At 38.9% G+C, this 14,988-nt stretch overlaps 1 protein-coding gene across 1 annotated transcript in view; it reads left to right on the forward strand.

Moving 5' to 3' along the window:
- DNAI3 (dynein axonemal intermediate chain 3) overlaps positions 1-14,988 on the forward strand; it is a 65,154-nt gene that overhangs the window by 17,544 nt on the left and 32,622 nt on the right. The window contains exons 6-9 of the mRNA XM_060232133.1: positions 1,049-1,195; positions 2,061-2,260; positions 13,200-13,316; positions 14,428-14,618. Coding sequence (XP_060088116.1) covers positions 1,049-1,195; positions 2,061-2,260; positions 13,200-13,316; positions 14,428-14,618 — 655 coding nt within the window. The remainder of the gene's footprint in view (positions 1-1,048; positions 1,196-2,060; positions 2,261-13,199; positions 13,317-14,427; positions 14,619-14,988) is intronic.

A 14,988-nucleotide genomic window follows, 5' to 3' on the forward strand; every position in this document is an offset into this window, starting at 1 on the left:
AGGAAAATCTGATACATAGCACCGCAAATGTTAATTTAAATTGTGAATAATGGTTTTAATTATGATGGTTTTATTTAATGAATTATGTATTGAATTGTATTGATGTTTTATATTGTAAACTGTAATTTACAGTTAATTTTTACATGTTGTGAGCCACCCTGAGCCTGCTTCGGCAGGGAGGGCGGGATATAAATAAAATATATTATTATTATTATATCTTAGGGTTGCCAAGTCCAATTAAAGAAAAATCTGGGGACTTTGGGGGCGGAGCCAGGAGACTTTGGGGGTGGAGCCAGGAACAAGGATGTGACAAGCATAATTGAACTCCAAGGGAGTTCTGGCCATCACATTTAAAGGGACAGCTCACCTTTTTAAATGCCTTTCTTCCATAGGAAATAATTAAGGATAGGGGCACCATCTTTTGGGGCTCATAGAATTGGACCCTCTGGTCCAATCATTTTGAAACTTGGGGGGGTATTTTGGGGAGAGGCACTAGATGCTATACTAAATATTTGGTGCCTCTACCTCAAAAAATAGCCCCCCCCAGAGCTCCCAATACCCACGGATCAATTCCCTATTATTCCCTATGGGAATTGTTCTCCATAGGTAATAATAAAGTGCCTAGTAGACATTTCCCTCCCCCCCCCATACGCTTTCTAAAGGGGGGGAGGGCCTCCATACCAGGGAATCCCCCCTCCCTGCCCCCTCCCTCTCTCACATCCACAAATACTTACTGGGTCTTCTTCCCTCTGCCTGCTGTGAAAACGAAAGCAAAGAAAGGGAGGGGCCATTCTCCGAAGCCCTTCCTGTTTCCTCCTTCCTGCCCAGCCTTAAAGGGGCAGACATTTTACAAACTGCTCAGGAGCTCTACACCAACATGAACCCTACAGGTATGTTCTCCCCCCCCCCACCCCCCCGCTTCCTGATTTCTGGAGACCGGGGGATGAAGCTGTGAACCCAGAAGTCTCCCGCCAAAGCAGGGGGGGGGGGGTTGGGAAGCCTATTATATCTATAGATCACATCTTTGAAAATATTTTTCCCCCAATAGCCCCCAGAACCAGAAGAGGAAGAAGGAGAATTTAAAGAAGGAATCCAAGAAGATTATGTTTATAAGCCTCCTGTGCGCAAACCATGGGTCTCTCTTGGAAGTGAAAAAGAAATTGAAGAAGAGTCAGTTAAGGAATCACCGGCAAAGGTTAGAGCTTCTAGGCATGTTATTTAGTCCTATTAACATTATTTGTATTAAAAAGCATTATAACTTTTAAAAGTTTGACAGCAGGGTCCTCCATGAATTCCTTTGGTCACCAATGAGTGAGAACCATTCATAACTATAAGGGGGAAAGAATTAGAATGCATGTAGGAAATAGGCCAAGGTTCAAATGTTGGTATTTATGATAAAAATATCTTAATATTGATTGAAATTTTTAAACATACCTGGGCTTTGTGGGAGGGTCAGCCTGTGTGTCATTATGGAGTAAACCTTTGTTTAATGTCCAAAATCAATTAAGTTTTCCTTAAAGAAGTCTTGGTTGTGTTACTGTGTGTGAAATGCAAGAAATTGTTTCCACCCTCATTAATTTTCAGGTGCTACATATAAAAGAAATAACTACATGTTATATAAGTGTGCAGACAACTTCACAAACCAATCCTCAAAGGCCTCTGATGAAGTAAAGATTGTATATGACTTTGGACTTATACCAGCATGTATATTCGACTGGTTTAGTTACCATACAAAATACTGAGCATTTTGAACATGACCTGTTTGCAAAGTTAAAATGCAAACACACTGAGACTTTAAAAATCTATTGTTATTTAACATTTTCTTACAGTGAAATTTTGAATAGAAAACATTTACTTCAGTGGATTTAGAAGGGTATAACCCTGTTTAGAATATTGTTAGTAATCTTTCTGTAACACTCAAGGCAATGCACAAACAAAATATAGATATGTTTAGTAACCAATAAAACATTTATATACAAATATCAAACCCTAAAATCTAGAATTAGCGTAGCCAATTAAAGAAAACACTTTAATTAAAAATATTTTGACTGAAATTGCAGATTAAATATATGATTTCTCGGCCACACAAAGAGTTTGGAGCTCGAATTAAATTCTTAAACAGAAATGCTTCATCTGATAAATATGGATATGTGGAATGTACAGCCTACCAAGATAAAAACTTCACCATTCGGCAGCTTGAGAGAGATACTGGTATTCAGGTTGTTCCACAGGAAAAGGAGACAGGTACTCAGACAAAATGGTAAGTATAAATACTCATTTCAACCAAGATGTTCTGCTTCAGGCAGGTGCCACCACACACAGAGTTAACTCAGGCAGATAATGGGTTCTGGTTATCAGAGGTGAGATACCAGAGTTTAATAAACAGAATTGCTCTGGCCTGGATAGCCCAGGCAAGCCTGATCTTGTAAGATCTTGGAAGCAAAGCAGGTTCAACTCTGGCAAGTACTTGGATGGGAGACCTCCTTGAAATATCAGAGCCGGAAGGCGGGGGCAGGCTTTATTCAGCCACCTCTCTGAATATCCTTCATGCCCCCAATAGGGGTCAGTCACCAGAGGTCACCACAGAGTGGGGGGGGGGTTGTAGCAGGAACTCCTTTTCATATTAGGTCACACACCCCTGATGTAGCCAATCCTCCAAGAATTTACAGGACTGTTTGTACAGGGCCTACTGTAAGCTCCAGGAGGATTGGCTACACCAGGATGGTGTGACCTAAAATGCAAAAGAGTTCCTGCTACAAAAAAAGCACTGAGTCACCATAACTTCCAAATGTGTGTGCGCACACACACACACACACACAAATGCAAGTAAATAAATAAATAGACTCCATAAATTATACAAGAGTTGTCTGAGCAGCCTAAGGTCAGTTTTCTAAAAAGCAAGACCAATAAAACTGCAGGTCAACATCTAAGGGAAGGTGTTGAAGCCACACTGAAGAACTCCTCTCCCATACTTCCATGCACTCCAAGCTCTGCATCACTCCTGTGCCAGCTGCTTCAAGTCTCATCTGGTGATGTTCCTCCTTCCTCTGCAACTGGCAGCTGATGTTGGACTTGGGGGTGGGGCGGGCTGACCGTTCGGACTGTAAATCCACTCTACACCTGTGCCAGTGTTGCTCTTGTGGACCTGGGAGAGACAGGTCAGCTGGCTGACCCTGAACTGTCGGCTTAAAGTTTGGGGATGCAACGAGCACCTCACTGCCTCTGGCTGTGTGTCTGCAGCTAGCTGTGACTCCCTGTCTGCAGCTGGCTGGTAGACGCAGAATCCAGCTGTTTCTTATCAGAGAAGTCAGAACTGTTTTCAAGGTCTGGCTGTTCCATGATACAAGATTCAGACAGTCTTAAGACTTTTAAATCTTTCCTGAAAGCAATGTCAGGGCTTTGGAAAGAATACAATTTCAAATGTTCTATATTACCCATTCCTCCCTACCAATTGTGGCCTAAATCAGGAATTATTGGCAAATAACAGCATTATATTTGGGATACAGTAACCAGCTCTGGGAGATTAGGGATGGAGTGGGGGCGACTGGGTAAAATGATGTTGGGTAATTCCACAACTTTTGTATTGTGTACCCAGAAGTAGGGCCAACGCTGGGAATTTTGCCATCCCAGGCAAGGCTCCACCACCCAACCTCCAGTGGGGGAGGGTCCCCAGCTCCAGCCCAAATCAGGCCCTGTTTGCATGGAGGAGGCCTCCATGCAAATGCCCCCCCTCGACCTTCCTGCAGTGCAGAAAAGTCAAGCGGGGCCAGATCACTAGGCTCTTTCCTTCCCCGGCACCCTTGGAGAACGTTGGGGAAGGGAAACATCACTCTTTCTCAGCTCTGAGGGATTGGGGGAGTTCCTCCAATCCCTCAGAGCCAAAAAAAATGAGGGGAGGCTGAGGGGCAGCATGAGTGGGGAAGGGATGCCCGCCCCCTGCCCCTGCCGGGAGCTGGTGCCCTAGGCAATCGCTTAGTTTGCCAACTCCCATGTGCCAGCCCTGCTCAGAAGTGATGTCACCATATCACACAGTACTCTAGGATTCCCTTGTAACTCTGTGATACAAACCACAGAGATAAGGGAAATTCCTACAGCATCAAGTCACACTGTCTACCCAGAAGTTTTTGACAAGTTGGTAAATGGTGATCCACACCTCGGTCACCTTGAGAATAGACATTTTATAATTTTTATTAGTTTTAACTACAGAAAGATAAAGCAGTACAGAAAATACATAAAAGGGGGAAGGGGGCATTTACAGAATGGGAAGAACAGAAACAGAAAAAAGTACAAATATATCAATTATAATTCTACCTCCAAATAAACTACTCAGGTCGTTCTACCTGCAAGTATAAAGATCTCCATATATTTTACCATCCTTTCTTTCATTACAGAAAATTTTAATAATACTAGCAATATGAATCTAAACAATTCTTCTTGAACACAAATAAGTGTATAAAGTTAAGAAAAAAATTTCAAAACCATCTCAGCACCAATTTTGCCTAATTTAGCTTAACCCTATTATAAGCACAAATTAAATTGTTGGTTTAACATAATCCTTATTAAAATAGACAAATAGAAATCATATCTTTTTCTTTAACAAGTTACAAAAAATACAACTTAATAATTTGTCTATCTCAGTCTAAACAGTTTCTCCAGAAAAGTATGTTAGAAACAAATCTAGCAGACTACAAACAATTGTGCTATCTACCTTTTGAACAATTAATCCAACTCTTACATCAATATGAGCATTTTCACCAATTAAACATGCTATGAATAAATCTACTATATATAAAAATATATATATTATCTGCACTCTTTAGCATTAATCCAAATTAAGTATGTATTTAATTAAAGTTTTAACCACTCCCTTCCTTCTTTAGAATCTCCCATGTTCTTTTAAAGTCACATATCTTTTCATTATTAATAATTGCATATTTGTTTACCAACAAAAAAGAAAGGAAAATCAGAATTCAGGAATCCTTCCTCCCAAAATTTAAACACTTTTAGATTCCTTTAATATCTGTATCCAGGGGTTTCCGGTTCCTGGCGGAGCGAGGCGGCGGCGTTTCTGAGGAGCTCTCGGAGACAAAGCCGGACAAAGGCGAAAAGGGGGGCTAAAAAGCCCGCATATGCCCAGTAGAGGAGTATATGCACAAAAGGTGCCGAGAGGCGACCGACGGCGCGGCGCGGTTGCTTTCATTACCTTCGTCCCGAGCCAGCGACGTCTGAAGACGACTTAGCTCCAGCCTGCCGGACAGCGGGTGAATGTAGACGCTGGGGTAGGAGGGAAAGAGGCTTTGGTGGTTCTCCTGAGCTGGTAATTTCCCCTGCTGAACTGGTTATGACTGTATGAATGCGTGGGGAGAGGCGCTGAGAGGATAGGAAAAATCTGAAATAAGAAGTGAAGCGTTGAAGAGCGGGACGGTGGGGCGACGCCCCAAGAGTGGAGCGCCGACGCCTAAAAGGTTGCTCTCCGACGTCATTTTGATGAGACCGCTACTGAAGGCTTCTACATTCGCTGTTTATTTGTTTTGGTATTCGTGACTGTTTATTTATTTTGGTCTCCGTGACTGTTCTACGGCTTAAGAGCCTGCTCCTATTAGCGCCTTAGTTCTGTTAAGACAGCGCTCATTTCGTGGGGGTGAAAGAAGAGGCTGAAGCTGGTGTTAGGAGAAGGTTGCAACCCTAGGGAAGGCAAAAGGAGATACAAGGAAGGAAAGCGACCCCTGCTGGCGGTTAGAAGGTGAACTTGATGCTGGACTTTAAGGAGATCAGACTTGGGGCTGATGTTGATTGACGATTATTGATGATTATTACAAAGAGCAAGGGAAGCTACACGGGATTATAGAAGAGCACTGAAGGGAATCTTTCAAGAGAAAAGGAGAAGGGAAGATAAGAGAAGAAGAAGGGAAGATAAGAAGAAGAGAAGAAAAGAAGAAGAGAGGAGAGAAAGGAGGGAAAAGTAAAAGGGACTGACAATATATTCTTTATCTTGCTTGTTTCCATATTTGTTTTACTTTGTTATATTTGGTCTATTGTTTTGTTTTTGTTCTATTTTGAGCTAACACTCGTTACTAATGAATAGAATGGGGATGAATGGTGATGTGAACCAATTTATGTTAGAATAGATGTAAAGTGAATCTAGCGAACCCTGTGGCTGACTGTAAGCCTATCCTAATTTATATTGTTGTGATTTGACTTGGTCTAGTTCCTTTTGTATGTATTTTTATTTTTGTGAGGAAATAGTGGAGTTAACAGTAGTGCGGCTACTTCGCTCATTTATTACTTGTTACTAACCTATAATTGATAGAGACGAAGTGAATAGTTAATAAGATGTCACAACTCCCTAAAACTAAATTCTCACCTGGTCAGCCCAAAGCTGTGGGGAATATATTATCCCAAGATGCTCTGAAGGAGTTACAACAATCTTTTATGGAAGCACTGGGTCAAGTACAAAAAACTATAAGTGGTCAGATAGAGGGAATAGACGGTAAATTGACAGGATTAGAAAAACAATCTAAAGAAACTAAAAGTGAAATTATGGAGTTGCTTCAAGTTACGAAATCTATAGAAAATAACCAGAAAGTGATAGACTCCAGGGTTCAGGCGGTGGAAACGAAACAGACAGAGTTAGATAGGAAGTTGGCAATACTAGAGATGGAGAAAGCAGAATATATTTTGAGACTTATGAATATTCCGGAGGAAAGGAATGAGAGTCTTTTTGATAACGTGGCAGAAGCGTTAGCTGATATACTAGATATGAATAAGCAAAAAGTCGAGTTGGAACTGGATCAAGTATATAGAGTTAATTCGCTTTATGCAAAAAAAAACGATTTACCTAGGGAAACGCATATTAAATTTGTGAGAAAAAGAATTAAAGAAAAGGTTTGGATGATTGCTCGCGATCACCCAATTATAATTAAAGATACTAAGATAAAGATTTTGCGAGAGGTTCCTTGGGTGATAAGGAATAAAAGAAGAGAATACAAAAACCTAGTGACAAACCTTCAAGAAAAAGGCATAACATATAGATGGTTGAATCCAGAGGGACTACTCTTTAACATTATGAATACAAGATACAGGATAGATTCCACTCTTAAAATGGAAGAATTTCTCAAAAACCAAATGAAGGGAACAGAAAGTAGAGAATTTAGGGATTCGGAAAACAAATCGACACAACTAGAACGCCTGGGAAGAGGTGTAAGCGCCCGAGAGGAAGGGGAACTTTATTCGGGAAGTGACCTAGGACCAAGAGAGACTAGACAACAAAGAAAAAAAAGAACACAATCAGCAGAAGCACAGGAATGGTGAATACAACTATGTTCTCTCAATTAAAAATAGTATCATTAAATGTTAACGGACTTAATTCACCCCAGAAAAGGAAAAGAGTTTCGCTTCAATTGAAAAAAATGAAGGCGGATATTATCTGCCTTCAGGAAACGCACATAAAGAAAAAGGACGAAGCTCTGATTTGCAATATGAAGATCGGCAAGGCAATAATTTCTTCAGAAACAGATAGGAAAAAAAGAGGATTGGTAACATATGTGAAAGAGGATATTAAGGCAGAGTTGATTTTTGAAGCTGTGGACGCGAGATTTCAAGGAATACTAGTTTCTAAAGAACAAATGAAATTTTTACTTGTCAATATTTATGCTCCTAATAACAAACAGGAGAACTTTTATAAAGAACTACAAAGAATGGTGGATAATCATAAGCCAGATAATATGTGTATAATAGGAGACTTCAATGCGGTGACTTGCCCCAAATTAGATAAGAGATTTGAAAAAGAAAAGAAGGGAAAAAAACGGACAAAATGTAAAACTCTCCCTGATACATTTTTTCAAATAGCAAGTGAATATGTGTTAGTGGATACATGGAGAACTTTAAATCCAGACAAGAAGGATTTCACATTTTACTCGAATAGACATTTCTCATGGTCACGAATTGATATGTGCTGGGCGTCAGCTACATTAATGAAAGAGGTTGAAGGGGTGGAAATACAGCCCAGAACAGTGGCAGATCATAGCCCACTTATAATAAATATTAAGGGGGAAAGAAAAAGATGGAACTGGAGAATGAATCCTAGGTTAATGAATAATAAGAAATTTGTAAAACATATAGAGGAGGAAATGAGAGATTTTTTTTATTGGAACACACGAGAAGATATGTCAGCCAGAACGGTTTGGGAAACCAGTAAGGCCTTTTTCCGTGGTTTAGTTATAAAATTTAATGCACAGAAGAAAAGGGAAGACAATAAGAAATTAAACGGGCTGATGGAGACAATTAAAGACAGAGAAAAGCGAATGAAGGAAAATCCAGGGATACAAGGAGTAAAAAATGAAATAAAAATTCTCCAACACGAGATACATCTATGTTTTTTGGATGAAATGGAAAAAAAGATACGTTTTGCCAGACAGAATTTCTTTGAAAACGCTAATAAACCAGGAAGATGGCTTGCGTACAAAATTAGGAAAGAACAAAATAGTAAAATAATTAGAACATTGAGAGATAGAACGGGGAATCATGTGCATACTCAATCAGGAATGCAGAAAATAGTAATGGACTTTTACACACAGCTCTATGAGGAAAAAAAACTGGATGAAACAAGACAAGAAGCTTATTTGGCAAACAAGTTAACGACAAAATTAACACAAGAACAGAAGGAAGGATTGAATAAGCCTATAGCAATGTATGAAATTGAGGAGGTGTGGCATAACCTGAAAAAAGGCAAAGCGGCGGGACCAGACGGAATTCCGCCGGAATACTATATTGTATTTAAAGAGATATTCATTAATCACTTTAAAAATGTCTTGGAGGAGGTTTGGACCAAAGCAGAGATAATGGACTCATGGAGACAAGCGAATATAGTGCTTATTCCCAAAACAACACAAGGATCAGAGGAGATAAGGGATTACAGACCAATCTCGCTACTTAATACAGATTATAAGATTTATTCAGCGATTCTGGCTAACAGATTAAAGAAGGTGTTAAATAGAATAATTCATACAGATCAAACGGGATTTCTGCCTAAACGTCATATGAGCCATAATTTAAGAACTATATTAAATGTATTAGAATATTATGAGATTAGCGGAAAGAAACAGCTGGCGCTATTCTTTTTAGACGCAGAGAAGGCGTTCGATAATTTAAACTGGGATTTTTTATTTTGTCAACTAAAGATGATGGATTTCGGGGAAAATTTTATTGAGAATATCAAGGCTATTTACAAAGATCAAAGAGCCAAAATAATCGTGAATGGACAACTAACCGAAGAAATCAAGTTAAAGAAAGGCACCAGACAAGGCTGTCCACTTTCCCCACTCCTTTTCGTATTGTCACTAGAAGTTCTATTGGAATCCTTAAGAAATAATCCCAAAATAAAAGGTTTACGGATAAGGGAGGAAATATATAAAGTGCTCGCGTACGCTGACGATATAGTATTAATTGTACAAGATCCTCTAGAGTCAATTGAAGAAATACAGGAGGAGTTAAAGCAATATGGGTTAGTGGCAGGACTAAAAGTAAATTACAATAAATCAAAGATAATAACCAAAAATATTTCAATCGCGGATAATCGTTTGATAGAGGAAAGAACAGGCTTTCAAAGGGAGACAAAAGTAAGATATTTAGGAATAATTCTGAGTAACAGATGTAGTAAGATATATGAGCTTAATTATGAACCGCTCTTAAAAGAATTAGAAATTAAGTTAAAGAAATGGCGTAGTCTGCAACTTTCATTTATGGGTAGAGTAGCGGTGGTTAAGATGTATGTTTTACCTAAGGTCCTATTCTTATTTCAAATGGTTAATTTTGCTTCTAAGAAAGCTTTCATTGTAAAACTGGAACAAATGGTTAGAGCTTATATTTGGCTAGACAAAAAACCGAGAATAAAATGGAAAATACTAACAGATGTTAAGGAAAACGGAGGGTTAGGTTTACCTGACTGGGGAAATTATCACCTGGCATGTGGAGTGAGCTGGTTACGAGACTGGATTAGACTTGAATCCAAGAGAATATTAACGTTAGAAGGGTTTGACCTTCAGAAGGGTTGGCATTTTAATCTATGGTATGCTGAAAAACCGCAAAAATACTTCACCAATCATCTGATTCGTAAAGGAATTAATAATGTTTGGATAAAACTTAAAAAGAAGATATATAATAGAGTACCAAGATGGTTGTCACCTATTGAAGCTTCAATTCAGCCACAACTATGGGATTACTCTAACGTAATCAGATACCAAGATCTTTTAGATGAAAAAGATAAGATTCAGGGAAAAGAGATACTGGAGGGGAAAGGTCTAAAAATAGATTGGTGGATTATGACTATGACAGTGGCTAAATTTAACAAGGATAGACTAACTGGATTTAGCAGAGCTAACTTTGACTTTGATAAAATCTTAGTACACAACGTTGAGAAAACAATAAAAAAAACCTACAATTACATGTTGCAGATGAATTTGGAAGATGAGGTAGTTAAGGAAGTAATGCTGAAATGGTCAAAAAACTTCTCAAAGAATGTAGATTTAGAAACATGGTCATCATTCTGGAAAAAGAATTACAGTATTGTTAAGCCGATCAATTTCAGAGAAAATTTTTTTAAATTATATCATAGATGGCATATTACTCCCATACAATTAAATAAAATTAATTCAGACTCCTCCCCAAAGTGCTGGAAATGTGGGATCAAAACAGGTTCATTTTTTCATATGTGGTGGACGTGTAAATGGGCAAAAAGATTTTGGGTGCAAATTTATGAGATGGTGAAGTTAATGCTTGATATAAATTGGCAGCTTAAACCGGAGATTATGTTACTCTCCATGGTGAGGAAGGAAATTCCACAAGAGGACGAATACCTGACAACTTATGTTCTAACGGCGGCGAGAATCGTATATGCTACTTATTGGAGGCAGAAAGAGTGCCCAAAATTAGGGGAAGTGATAGATAAAATTTTTCAAGCAGCGGAGATGGATATTCTATCTAAGATGTTAAAAGGAATGTCCAAAGAGGACGCAGTGGAAAAATGGAGAAAGTTTTATAACTGGTTACAGAAAAGTAAAGATGAAAGTTATATAACTAGTAATATAATGGTGTAAGATAATTTAAAGTTAATTTGTATAATAATAATAAGGACTATAGTTTGAGTCTACATTCACCTCATTTTAGAGAAATAAGGATAAGGATAAGATTTAGACAGGTTACATATATACGTGTAGACATCAGGACACTTTTGTCCGTACGATTTCTCGTTTAATAGGAAGTTTATGTATTGGAGGTATATGTATGAGAATTATGTATGATGTTTGGATACATCTTGGATACATATCTTATCTTTGTTAAATGTGAAATAGAAATAAACTTTGGAAGTAAAAAAAAAAAAAAAAAAAATCTGTATCCATATTACACCAGAGACAACCCACTAAATGCGACCCAAACATCACACTTTGCCTTTTAAAATCACATGTCACTTCTTAGTGAGAGTTCCATATCCAGCCATTCACAAGAATGAGAAAAGTTCAAAATCCTTCTTCCTAAAAGCTTTCCACATCTTATTTTGCTTATTTTGGTCGGGATATTTTGCTTATTTTGCTTATTTTGGTTGGGATATACCTTTTCTCTTCTCAATGTGGCCTGCCCCGTCAACAATAAAAAGAAGAATTCAACACCATTTTTCCCTCTCCACATGAATTCACTGAATCTTAATTTCCAGTCTTGTTTTACTGCTGCGACATAGGAATCCATTTTGGTTTTCTTTTGTTGGTTTCGGAGCGTAGCACTTTCCCTTTCCAATTCCACAGACATCAGCCGAATCTCTTTAACACTCAACTCCTGTAGATTTTCCATTTCACTAACTTTCAGCATAAAAATACCCATTTGTTCTTTAATAAACTGCATTAATGAGCCAAGATCCTGTTTCAGAGACTTGATATTGGATAAGAAATCTTTTTTATAAGACAATTCACTAGGCAGTGCCATTTTCTCTGACAGCAAACTCAGTCTCTTAATCCAAGTTGAAAAGTAGCTTTAGGGTCCTGTTAAATCCACATTCCACAAGTGTTCCAGCTGAGATTTCAAATGTTATCATTTCAAATACAGTCAGGCGATAGAGACAGATCTCTCTAAAATATATCTCCTTTATGTTCAGATCATATTGCAGCCTAATGGTAGTCTCTTTTGCATTTGTCCAATAGTAATCCGGGTCAACTTTAGTATTTGTATTCAATCCAGTTTAAATAGTTAGCGATATTGCTAACTTAATATTGCTCGTAGACTTTTCGAGGCCTCATTTCTCTTCCTTTGAGCTAGCCTCTCGTTGTTATGCAAAATGACCCATTAGCCGGCAGTATTGAAAAGTCACTTACTTGTCAAGTAGAATTGCCATATTAGGAGTAGAAAGACACTACATCGAAGGTGTACTGAGAAAAGCGAAAGAAAGAAAGCAGTTGAGCACTTATCTTTTTCTGCTGGTACGCCAGCTTTCATGGCTGTGGAGCCTCAAGACATGCAGGAAACACAGGGGCAGCCACCACTGAACCCCTAGTTCCCTGCAAAAACCCCTAGTTCCCATGCTGAAGAAAAAACCCCTCCAGGGCTTTTCCAGGGGCGGTACCACTACAGTGGTCCCCCTCCAACAGCCAGAATCAGAGGCACCGCAGGAGGACGATCTGCGGATACCTCTGAAGGCAAGATGACGGAGCCCGGAAGTCGGTCACCTTGAGAATAGATTACTTCAGTGCCCTCTACATGGCACATCATACCTCTGCTGAGCTCCCTCTTTATCCAAACTTCTCCTCCCCCAGGCAGTGCCCACAGAATCTCCAGGAATTTCTCAAGCTGGAGTTGGCAACCCTGCTTGGGAGAAGAACTAGCTACAACTCTGGACATGAATCTACTAACAGAAATGGCAGTTCCATATGGTGTTCATCCCCCTCTCTGTGTATGATCTGTTTAGACTTAAAATTTCTCTCTGAAATCCAATAATCCACTTATTTTCCTCTTTTTAGGAATTTGGAATCTGTTTCTGATCAGTTTTATTTTGACCAAAGAGAAATGTGAAGAAAAGAGGGTTAGGAAGGGAGGTTCTGCAAAATTTCAGAACTTCATTTACATCCCTCCACGACTGCTCTTCTTAGAAAGGAAATAGGACTATATCATAATACATTGTCCCTCCGTTTCTAAATGATGTCTGTCCATTTCCATAGGACCTACCCCCAAAATGAAGGGACACAGTATTATCCTAGAGAATTTTCAGATGAAGAAAAGAATAAGTATTTATCATCAGAAGAGCTGAAAAGCTTTATTTTCACTGTGGCTTTAAGGTTAAGTATCATGCTGTATTCATTAAAAATTGTATATTGTGAAGAATGCATGGGTCTTGTTCCAGCTGTGTAGCTTGCCTAGTCAGCCCTGGAAGCCTCCTCAGTCTTCCCTTAATGTATCCCACTGATACATAATAGCTATGTGTGAGCCCAGACACAGGCAAATGATAGTGAATAATTGAGAAGGAAAGCCTCTGTTCCTGCTCACTGTGGGAGAAAAGGTTAAAGAGCTCTTTGGCTGATTATCACCTTGTAGGCAAAGCCATTGCTGCTGGCCCTCCAGTCTTTGCTCAAGTCAAAAGATAGCTCCTGTTTAAAAGAAGTTTGTATTGATATTTTAAACCCACTTTTCTCCTTATTGGGAAACCAAAGCCACTTAACAATATTGGTCCCCCCCAAGATCTTACAGTCCAGACTGAATTTTCTTCACTAGCATGTAAATGCAACAGAGGTTGGGGGATGAGTTTCCTGCAATCTGAAAGTTTTAACTTTTATCAGCTGTTGAAATTTTTGAAGTGTCTGAAAAATGCATATCCTCCATACATGCCTTCTTTCACAAGATATATTAGGCAATACCCCAGCAAGACAATTTCAGATAATATGAACAGAACCAGGCTTTACCAATACTCAGCTCCAGGACCTGTTTGTCAATGCCAGGTCAAGATCGTCAGTATAAGAAATAATGAATGGCTGTGCACATGCAATTGTGAAGAAGCATCATTCCCAGATTCCAAATCTGGATTTTAGATTAACATGCTTTTGCCATAGAAGCCCCTCTCTGTAGAATTAAATCAGCATTCCTCTTGCACAATTGTGGCAAATAGTCATGTCACAAACAAGCAGGATGGCAGAAAGTCTTGACCCATCGTTTGTTAAATTTGCTTGATTTTGAAGCAGTATGAGGTATTATATAAATAATTCTTCTCCCCAAATATATTCCTGAGATTGGTGTTGAAGCCTCTGGTTATCAGCCATTCAGGAAACATGACATGTACACTATAGTAGTTGAAGCAGCGCTCGTTTTAAATTGAAAATTACATACTTTCTGAAATGAGTAAATTTTTTAATTTGATAATCTAATTTTTCTTTTTCAAATTTCTCCACACCACAGAGTTGAAATAGCATTACAACAAAATGAAATAATGGATGCTTTTTATGATGACTGGAAAGCTCTTGCAGAAGATGAAGGGGCTTTTGCGGGCAAGTCAGATGTTTTCCTTAAGGAATACCAGTCATTTACAGACCTACATTACCTCAAGGACAGAACGGTTAGCTGCATTTGCTGGCACCCAACCATTTATGGTAAAGTTTACAGAATATGCCGTTCACAGTTAGAAACACAGTGAGGCATGTTTGGAACTCTTTGAAAGATTAAAATCTCTTCCAATTTATTGGCCTTTCCCTGAAAAAAAAAAGCAGTTTGACATTAAAGGAAAATGTGATGAGCATATATTTTGTAATATTCTGGTGGGTATATATACTGTGAAATATATGGCCTGCAGTTTGTCTCATCTTTTAGATGGATAAATTCTGTAACTGAAGTCTCTTGCCTCCATCATCTCTGAGGGACAAACTACAAGGTCCACTGCAACTGTGCCTCTTCTGTATTGCAGGGCACCCTCAGCACAGGCTGATGTGCATCAGAGAAGGGGCGGGAGGAAAGAGTGTGATT

This window comes from Heteronotia binoei, chromosome 2 (assembly GCF_032191835.1).
Source record: "Heteronotia binoei isolate CCM8104 ecotype False Entrance Well chromosome 2, APGP_CSIRO_Hbin_v1, whole genome shotgun sequence".
NCBI classification, from domain to species: domain Eukaryota; kingdom Metazoa; phylum Chordata; class Lepidosauria; order Squamata; family Gekkonidae; genus Heteronotia; species Heteronotia binoei.